Source organism: Choloepus didactylus, chromosome 2, assembly GCF_015220235.1.
Source record: "Choloepus didactylus isolate mChoDid1 chromosome 2, mChoDid1.pri, whole genome shotgun sequence".
Lineage (NCBI taxonomy): Eukaryota > Metazoa > Chordata > Mammalia > Pilosa > Megalonychidae > Choloepus > Choloepus didactylus.
Window position 1 is genome coordinate 174,839,491 of NC_051308.1, and position 10,925 is coordinate 174,850,415.

At 37.2% G+C, this 10,925-nt stretch overlaps 1 protein-coding gene and 1 pseudogene across 1 annotated transcript in view; one reads left to right on the forward strand and one right to left on the reverse strand.

Annotated features, from left to right (window-relative positions):
• Positions 1–10,925, forward strand: part of ANKRD13C (ankyrin repeat domain 13C) — a 127,606-nt gene extending 116,681 nt beyond the window's left edge. Inside the window, exon 13 of the mRNA XM_037826935.1 lies at positions 8,416–10,925. Within this exon, the coding sequence (XP_037682863.1) occupies positions 8,416–8,546 (131 nt within the window). The 3' untranslated portion in view covers positions 8,547–10,925. The remainder of the gene's footprint in view (positions 1–8,415) is intronic.
• Positions 5,589–7,640, reverse strand: LOC119527180 (annotated as a pseudogene).

A 10,925-nucleotide genomic window follows, 5' to 3' on the forward strand; every position in this document is an offset into this window, starting at 1 on the left:
GCATACAAATAGAAGTCAATAACCATCAGAGACTTGGAGAATTCACAAACACCTGGAGGGTAAAAATGAGGGGGAGATGAAAACATTCCCAGATAATCAAAAGCTGAGGGACTTCATCACCAGTAGATCAGTCCTATAAGAAATGCTAAAGGGAGTTGAGCAGGCTGAAAGGAAGGGACACGAAACAATTGACTGAAACTACAAGAAGAAATAAAGATTTCCAGTAAAGATCACATGGTAAATATAAATACCAATACTACTGTGTTTTTGATTTGTAACTCCACTATTTACTTCCTACAGGATCTAAAATACATAAACTGTAATGATAAATCAGTGGTTTTGGACTCAATGTAAAATATGTAATTTTTGACAAGAACTACATAAAGGTGGGGCATGGTGGAGTATAGGAACGTAGTTTATGTGTCCTATTGAAGTTAAGTTGGTATCAAAGAAAAACAAGATTGTTATAGATTTAAGAGGTTAAATTTAATCCCCACAGTAAATAGAAAGAACGTATCAGAGAATATGACCATAGAGATGAATAGTAGAGTAGGGGTTACGAGAAGTGGGGGTAGGGGCAATGGGGAGTTAAGAAATGAGTGTAGGGTTTCTGTTTGGGGTGAAGGGAAATTTCTAGTAATTGATGGTGGGAAGGTGATAGCATTGCAACATTCTAAATGTGATTAATCCCACTAATGGAATGCTACGGAGGGGGTGGAATGGGAAGATTTAGGCTGTATGTATGTTTCCACAATTGAAAAAAAAAAAAAAGAAAGTCTAAATAGATAATGACAGTTAAATGCCATGGATGATCCTGGATGGGATCTGAGGATGGAGGAGAGGAGGCTCAAAGGGTCACAGATAGGACATAAGAAAAAAAAAAAAAGAAATATAGAATGTAAGCTTTGCATCAATGTTGAATTTCTTGAACTTCTTAGCTGCGCTTAATAGGATTGCATAAATGAATGTTCTTATCTATGGGAATTGTATATGTGAATTATATTGTTTGTTCAAAGATGTGTGCAGCTTGCTTTCATATGTTCAGAGGACAGAGCAATAGATGATGGATGATAGGGAGGGAGAGAGAGAGGGAAAGAAAGAAATGGTGATGTAACAGGATGTTAAAGTTGGTGGATCAGGGGAGGGGGTTGGGGTATGCTGGAGTTCTGTGTATGGGGTTCGTATTGTTTTTGCAACTGTTCCTGTTAGTTTGAATTTATTTCAAAATAAAATAAAAAAAAAAAAGTATTAGCAAGGTCTAACACAAAGTGAAATTGTCTTGAGTACTTATGTCTTGCAGTAAGGTACTATATTTGGCACAGCTGCAAACAAAGGAGGAGTTATATTATTAAGCTGTCTGTAATCAATAGTTATTCACCAGGTACCATCAGGTGTTTTCCCCTGCCAGATGGGGCTATTAAATGGATTGTGAGTGGGTATTATAATGCCCACTCTTTCTAATTCTTTGATGGTGGGGCAGTTATATTTTGATGGCCTCCTGGTATTTTATACTGATATACTGCCACAGCATGTCTGGGGGAAGGCACCCTTTGATCAGGAACTGCTGCTGGGGCGGCAGCAGCTGCTGCGCTGTCTTCCCCTGTTTGGGGATCAGGATGTTGCGTTTGCTTTGTTTTAACTTTTTGTTGGACCAGAGGATGAACATGCTTGCTTTCCTCAGTTTCAATTTCCCAGTCAGACTAGGACTCATCATGTGATGAGAAATCAGTGGGATCCCACACTTTGGGGTCTCAGACAGGGGAAGTTAGGATACGCTTAACTTGCACTTTGGGCAGTTTACGCCCTCTTACTCTAACATACTGGCATGCCAGTATTTCTAAACTTCCATTTAATACATCCTTTAATTCTGCTTGGGCTAGCTGCATGTCTCTTTCTAACTTTAATTCTTCCAAGTGGCAGACTGCCACATCAGCCATTAAGGCCTTTTCCATAGCTGCTCGCATAGCCTCCAAGAGCATCCAGGCTACTGCTGTGGCAGCATGGCGGCTTTTCTTTTCCTAATGAAATCTTAACAGTCCTGCGGCCTGTTGCAGGAGAGCTATTAGTGTAGCCAGGGAATTAATAAGCATCTCCAAACCTTCTTGGCAGACCTCATTCATTTAGAAGGGAAGCTACCCCCGCCCCCATGCAGATTTTGCAGGCCACCCCTGTATCCCACCCAGGGAATCTCCCTTTCCCAAGTTCACGTTGTCAGAGGCTGTATAGTTTCTTTAGTCTCCTAGCTGGTGGCTTGCCAATTGTTCTGTCCTGTAAGGCTAGTCCAGCAGAGAGACTAACGAAAACTCCAGGAACGGAGTGAGACATAAACTTTATTATAAGGAACTTACTTAAAGGAGCGAAGCAAGAAGTCAGTCAAGCTACTCTGATGGCAACTTGTTCAGAGCTGAGTATGAAAGCATTCCGTGGTTAAGAGGGAGTCAGCAGGGCCAGTTATAGGGGCCTGAAACAAAGACATTCCAGTGGGTATGACATAATGGGGTCTTGTAACATTTAGATTAGCTACATGCTAGTAAGGGAGTAACAGTCTTGGTACTGGGATCCAGAGGACCTTGGAAAGGTTTAGTTAACATGTCACAAGAGGGAGAATTGACTTATCTGCATACTCCCTCCGAGGGAAGCCGGTTACATTTTGATTAACTGCTCTGGATCACACAGGCTGCTGTGTGCATAAGTTTTGCAGAATCTCAGGGAACTTCCAGGGCCCTGGGCTCCCACAGCCCCCAGTGTTCTGAAGTAGCTGATCAAAAACAGTGGTCAGCGATTAGATTGCACACCCCCAGATCTTGGGGAACTAAGTCTTTATAACCCACCCTGGCACCAGCGAGCTGGACCAAGAGCTGGGGTTGGGGACCTCACTGGTGTCCGCAACGAGGCTAGGGAATGAGTGATGGTAGCTGCTGCATGGAGCGTGAAATTCACTAGTATTTATTACAGTGTACCAGTGTCTTCCTCCCCCTCTTACATGGATGCTGCTCAGTAAGTAGACTCTGGAGTTTCAAAATAATTGATTTAGAGAGTTCCTGCTTGTTTAATAGTTGTTCTGGTGGAGGGACTTCCTACACCAGGAGTAGGAGCATCCTACTCCACCATCTTCCCACAATTCTTCATTACATCTGTTTTCAACTGATTTTTGAAAAAGTTGCAAAACCAATTCAGAAAGATAGCCTTTTCAACAAATGATGCTAGAATAAATGGATGATAGGCCAAAAAACAAAATAAATAAAAGGAACTTTGAACTACTTCTCACACTTTATACAAAAATTGAATAAAAATATATAGACCACAGACTTAAATGTAAAACTGTAAAACTTTCCAAAGAAAGCACAGGAGAAATTCTTAGAATTCTAGACCTAGGTAAAGAGCTCTTGCACTTCACACCACAAGCACTGTCTGTAAAAGGAAAAATTGGTGTGACTTTATAAAAATTAAATACTTGCTCTATGTAATATCCTGGTAACAGAATGGAAAGAGAAGCTACAGAGTTGGAGAAAATATTTGCAAACTGCATATCCAACAAAGGAATAATATGTAGAATATGTAAAGAATTCTCAAAATTCAACAAAAAAACCTATACATTCAATTTTGAACATGAGCAAAAGACAGAGACATTTCATCAAAGCGGATATATACAGCTAATGATAACTGAGCCCATGAATAGATGTTTAACTTCATTAGCCATTAGGGAAATTCATATTAAAACCACAATGAGATAGCATTTCCCAGTATCAGAATTAGTAAAATAAAACATAGTGGCAATGCTAAATTCTAGAGATAATGAAGAGAAACTGATCACTCATTCATTGCTGGTGGGAATGTAAAATGGCATAGACACTCTGGAAAACAGTTTGTCATTTTCTTACAAAACTAAACTTGGAGCTACCAAATAATCAGGCATTTGCAGTTGGAGGTATTTATCCAGAAAATAAAGATTTGTGTTCACATAAAATTTGTACACAAATGTTCATTTCATAGCAGTTTTATGTGTAATAGCCCAAAACTGGAAACAACCCAGATTTCCTTCAACAGGTGAATGGTTAAACAAACTGTAGTACATCCTTAGCATGGAATACTACTCTGCAATAAAAAAGGGCAAACTGTTGACACATAGAGGAATCTGGATATATCTCCAGAGAATTATGCTGAGAAAAGCCAGTCTCAAAGGTTACATAGTGTATGATTCCACTTATTTAAAATTCTTGATATGAGAAAACTATAGAAATGGAGAATAGATTAGACATTGCCAGGGTTAATGAAGGAAGGAAGTGAATATGGCTTTATTATAAATGGACAACATGAAATATTCTTGTGATGGAAATGTTTTATCTTGACTCTATTTTCAGTATCTTAGTTTTGACATTATTCTCTTTGCAAGATGTTACCATTAGGAGAAACTGGGTAAATGGTACAGGGGATCTTTTTATGTTATTTCTTACAAATTCATGTGAATCTGCAATAATCTCAAAATAAAAAAATTACTCACCTCCTCTGTTTGTCATAGATTCTTTTTATCTTTTCCCATTCTTTCTGAGTTTAGTATTCATATTCATATTGTTAAATCTTTTCAGGATTTCACTTTTTTTTCCCCAGCCTTGTCTTGATGAATGAAGGCAGGTTTTCTTCAAATTTCCTCTGACTTTCTTTGGGTTCTCTCTTGGTTTTCTTCCTGCCTTTCTGACTGCACCTTCTGGAGCATATCTCCCCTTCTACTTTGTCACTCTGTGTTATGTTCTCATTACATCTACTGAAACTTGAATCAAAACATGTTATTCCTCCTTTCAAAACCTTTCATTGGTTTTCTCTTTCAACCAGAGTAAAAGCCAAAGTTTTTTCCTTGCCCTAAACCCCACCTGATCTGGCTATCTGTTACCCCTCTTCTGCTAATCTTCCTTTCATTCATTTGGCTGCAGCCACACTGTCCTCCTTCCTAGTGCCAGAACAAAACAGACATTGTCCTTTTAGGACTGTTGTCCTTGTTGTTCCCTCTACTTGCAATTTTCTTCCTCTAGAAAATTGTATTGTTTGCTCTATCTTAGGCCTTTGCTGAAAGGTCACTTCATTGAGGTTTTCCTTTGACCACCCTGTTAAACAACTTTTACCCCCAACACTGGATTTCCCTATCCCTCTACCTAATAATGTTTTGTATTCTCTAGATACTTATTAACCATTACTTTTTACTTATTTGTTGTCTGTCTCCCAACCAGAATATAATCTCCACAAGTGTTTGAATTTTGTCTCTTGATTATTGATGTATATCCCATGTCTAGAACAGGGGTCAGCATACTTTTTTGAAAGACCCAGACGGTAAACCTTTTAGGCTTTGTGGGTCTCTGTCACACTACCAGACTCTTCTGTTGGAGAATGAAAGCAGCAACAGACAATAAGTAGACAAATAGGTATGGCTGTGTTCCAATAAAACTTTACTTACGGATACTGATATTTGAATTTCATGTAATTTTCGCATTATAAAATAGTTAAAAAAAACTTTTTTCAACATTAAAAAATAAGATCCATTCTTAGCTCATGGGCTTTACAGAAAAAGGGCAGGCAGTGGGCCATAGTTTGCCAACCCTTGGAGTAGAACAGCATGTGCAAAGAGTAGGAACAAATAAATGTGTTATTTTTTGTTCCCCAGAAATAACTGGAGAGTCTGTAATGCTTTTGTTGCTTTCTGTATTTAAGTGTAATTAAAGATTTTTTACATGAAAATACTACTTTCTGCAATAAAATACTAGGCTTGTAACAGCCAACTAGACTTAATTTACTCCATGTTTTTTACCTAGCAGACACTCACTTAGAATTTTTTTTTTCAAACAAAAGCCACCATGTATTTATTAAGACATTTCTGTTACTGTAAATAAACACAGCTGATTCAATAAATCACCATCTATTATCACACACTGAGGAAAGTTGTATCAGGATGGGCTAATTTTGTGGCTCAACTGGATTTCAAATAATCTCTTTAAGAAGTCTGAGTAATGGTGCAGCCTATACATCAAAGCCTTCCTCTTCTCATTCCCCAAGCAAAATATCCACTTCTGGGAGAAAAATCTGTGGTATGAACAAGAAAAATATTCTTCTTTTTAACTACTGGAAAGTTTGAAAATAATCTGACTTTTTCTGAAGCAATTGCCAAGATTTCTGTGGTAGGATTGACGGTCAGAGAAGTAACACCTGTAACCAAGTTCATTATTGCTTTTATTGGCTTTGGGTTTCTTTCTTGGAGACAAGAATCTTGGCTGTATTTGTTTACCACTCCACAATTAGAACCACAAGCCACATACTGTCCATTCCTAGATGTGGCAATGCTTAATCCATGTATACTGCCTTCATCAACAAATCTGTTAAGGCACTTTCTAGAGTTCACATCCAAATATAAACTTCCCCATCCCCTGAAGAGGCATATATCTTCTTACTCTCTGAAGAAAATGTAGATGCTGCAACCCTTCTATTAATTTTCATGCTACCAATCAGCTCTTTAGTCTTCATTGACAGCAAATGAAAATAAACAGCAGTGCCATTTATGAGCAGGAAGAACCCATCTGGGGAGACACTATCTTCTTCAAACCTCTTACTTGATGCACAGGAATTAACTTTCTAGCCAACATACCGTAGATTTAAAGTACCTTGTTGTGGGTACTTGTTGCTAAAACCTCTTCTCCATTAGCACTAAAATGGGCCTTAAAAATTGGAAAGTTTTCCAACTACATGCTCTGGATTTTAGGATTCATTTTTCCTTCAACCTGAAACAGTGATACAGAATTATCTAATCCTGCGACCATCACAACTTGTGCACAAGGATGGAGCTGCACGGATGAGATCTGAGCAGTAGTAGGACGTTCAGTATTGGCATGTTGGCAGTTCTTCGTCTTCAAGATGTCTCTTGGTAGAAATGATGTGTATAAGAAATTTCCAGTTCTTTGCAACAAGTCATCTTCATCTTCTTCACTTTCATAATCAGATGATAGTCTCTGCTTTTCTCTGCCCAGGCTGCTACTCCCCCCGTGGCATGCTGAAATTCTAAAAGTCTCTTTTGTAGCTGTTCTTCTGAAAGTTTATTCTGGCATTTTTCATTCTGTCTTTCCGAAAGCGATTGTTCATCATGTCAACCATTTCATCATCTTCATCTTCATCCACCCAAACTGGCTTCTTTTGAGGTGGAAAATTATGTTTTGCTTCATTCTCCACTTCTGAGTCACCCGAATCTTCATGCGCACAAACCCGCAGGCCCCGCAGACGCTACAGCAGCGCGTCCTCGTCGGCCTGGATAGCGCGGAAGACCAGCTCCTCCAAGCACTGCTCCACCGCGAGTTTGTTCTCCTCCAGCGCTGGGCGGTTCTGCTGCCGGAGCCGCCTCTCCGCCCTCGCCGCCACTGCGAACGACTGCGAACGCAGCGGCCGCGCGCGCAGCCAGGTGGGGGATTTCGCTGGGATGAAGGGGCAGCCTTTCGAGCTGGTCCAGCCGGCCTCGCTCCGCCTCTCTGATCCGGCTTCATACGGCTCTTCGAAGTTGGCATCCTTCCGGTTCTGCGGTCCGGTCTCATTCGGTTCCTTTGCTCTGGCGACATCGTTGGTTTTGAGAAAAAACGCGGGCGCTTACGTGGAACCTGACTGCGCATGCGCCTAGGCACCTTGCTTTCCGCTACCAGTGAAGGCTGGGCATTTTGGAATTTCAAGGGAGCTTTAGTTTTATAGATGAAATCTTTGAGATTTATAGAGGAAAAATGACTTTGTAGGATTCAGAACCCGTATTTTATAATTCATACTCTTTCCATTAACTCATGTTAGGAATAAAAGCAGAATGACTCGTGTCTGAGTTCACTCATCATTTGTCAGAATTCTATTTTATTTAGAAAAGTATTAGGCCCTGGTCATTTGGTATTATTCCAATTCTGATGAGATTGTTTGTATCCCACATATTTAAGTGATGGATTGTTTTTAGTGTTGTTAAACAAAAAAAGGATTAATGTATTTCACTGGGGTTAATTGAATAAAATAAATCACAACTCAAATATAAGAATACTGTAATCTGAAACGATATCAGAATGAAAAAAGTATAAAAATAAGCACCCCTCTCCTCCCAAAAAGAAAAAAAGAGCTGCTGGAATCTGGCGTTATACTCCTAATACTGGGAAGAAATAGAGTCGAGATTTTCTTGTAATTCTTGATGCCTAGGTGTCTTTTTGTCCTCACCAGCAACCAAACTGTTTACCCGAGACACACTCACTCAGTATTACACATGTAGTAAGTTTTATCTGGTCCTTGAACATTGCTTTTAATTTTTTATTTTTATTTTTTATATTTTAAAGGGGTATGGACCTCTCTAATGGTATTTTATAGACTATAAGTAGATTCACATTTGATTTACAATGTTATCATGGTTTGTTCTTTCTGTAGATATACCTGTGTTTCCCACGATCACAGCCACTGTGACTTTTCAGGAGTTTCGATATGATGAATTTGATGGCTCCATCTTCAGGATACCTGATGATTACAAGGAAGACCCGAGCCGCTTTCCTGATCTTTAACTGACCTGAAAGATGATGCCATTTTACCAAGGAAAACAAGAGAATGCAGAGACTCCAGAAGTGGATTCAAATAGAAGGGATAAACACTTTCAGCAAAGAAAAGGGAATTGTACATTGACTCAACACGTCAGTCGTATGATTTAATGAAATGGGCATCTAATAAGAATTTCAGCAAGTTTTCTGATGTGCCATTCTCAGTCTTTTTAAAAATACACGTAAGTGTAATAGTTTGACACCTTAATGACCCTAAGACCTTCTCATGTACAACAGCTATGAGTGCTGTTACTTGTTTTTAAAAATTTTTACAGTTCTTGTTGAAATATATATGCATATAAATATATCTATATCTATATATAAAACACTCCTGGACCATTAACATAAATTAAATGTCTTAAAGAGATATGAAGCCCTTTTAAACTTGTCATCTTATATTCAAGGTGGCATTTATAAATATTCCTTCAAGCTTTGTTTTCTTAAAATGTAAACTATGTAACATTATGTATAGTTCAGTAATTTGAATGTTCACTATAATGAACTAGAAAGAATGCAGTTTTCTGTAGATGAATGAACCAAATGGTAACCATTAAACAATTGCATTTATATGTTGCAATACATTTCAGAAGGAGCGTTCACTCTGCAGGGAATAAGGTACCCCCTTAGTACCTTAGTGCAATTCATTGTGGTGCTATTTGTTTTTACCTGAATTCTTTCTTTAATGGAAAATGTTTGTTACTAATCTTCCTTTCATAGAACCTCTATTTATTTTTTTCTAAACTTGAGTTTAAAAGTCCTTGTTATGTTCATGATAAGGTATGGTTAGCATGCTTAAAACTATTTATCTTCCAAATTGCAGCACTTTAAAAAAATTCCAAATTTTTAAACTTGCTTTCTAATAAGTAAGTACACATCATTCTGATTATTTTGTTTGTGTGTAGTGGAATATGAATGCATTTCTGTCAATTTTAAAAAACAACCCACGTATTTTAGACATTCCTACACATTTAAAGCTTTCAAAATAAGGTAAACAGATTTTATATGTTAACAATATATTTGTTACAAGTTAAATTTCAGAAAGGTACACAAGATTGACAATTCCTGTTTGTTATTTTAAGTCAAAGGAAAATATTTATTGCTTTAAATTGTCTCCAAGTGTTAAAATCATGCATTACTCATTTTTGCACTTAAAATATTTCATATTTATTCCAAGATGGTTTGAAGGTCCAAGAATGAAAATAAATTAGGGAGAATAATGTATAACAATTATAAAGTGTCATATTGTATTAAAGAGCTTAAAGTAATGTTTTAAAAATGTATCCTGATGAATGTATCAAGTTTTTTAAAGTGACCATTAGTTTAAACTTTTTCCAGGATAATCTGAAAGTTTAGAGAACTTTATTGAAGAGATGATTTATTTAAAAATCCAAAACATCAGTCATAAGAAAATTTTTATAATAAACATCTTTAAAGCTGCATCTTTCATGCTGATACATACTATACTTCTATGTTGACATTTTATCAAATACATTTTATAGTGAAGAAAAATAATCACAGTTAAAAATTAAAGATCTAATTATTACTTTATGTGGGTCTATTGAATTTTCAGGAAGAATTGGTAAACCCAAACTGGCTTTATTGAATGAAAGTTCATGTTCATCCTTGTTGTTGCTTTGGGAATGGCTGTAGAACAAGTAATTTAGACTGAATTATCCTGTCAATGATTTTATGAGGTTTGAGACAATTTCAGGAATATATTGCAGGCGTGTTTTTTTTTTTTTTTTTTTTTTTTTTTAATGAGTGCTGACACCTAGAGGAGAAAAGCATGGTTAATTGCAGCTTGAGATTTATCAATTTCCTAAAATCTGTGAATATTTTGCTGGGGTACACTGGAGGAAGGAAGACTACTGGAAACTTTTGCACTCGGATTTTTTTTTTTTTTTAACATTTACCCTTTCCTCTCTTAAACAATAGTAGAAACAGATTATACATTCCAAAATGTCTTTACTCTGATCACAAAGGACAAGCAAGTATCAGTATCTCTTATAATGGTGAATATAAGGGGTTAATTAATGCAAATAAACTGTCACAATATTAGATTTTTAAAAAATATGTGCCTTTTAATCCAATTAATGAATGAAACTGTATCCTGTGTTTTGAATGAATAGATGAAAAGACTGTGCATTTTGGAACTCTTATATGAAAATCAAGCTTTTGTAATGTAGGTATACAAAATTCTGTATGTATTCCATTTGTGATTGAAGAAACTGTTTAAACTGGGGGGACCAAAAGATGGTTACCTTAAATGGCCATTTAGAAATGCTCAATAGTCCTGCCACCATAATGGTAGTAAAAGAAGATATGGTTCCTGTCTTCAAGAAATTA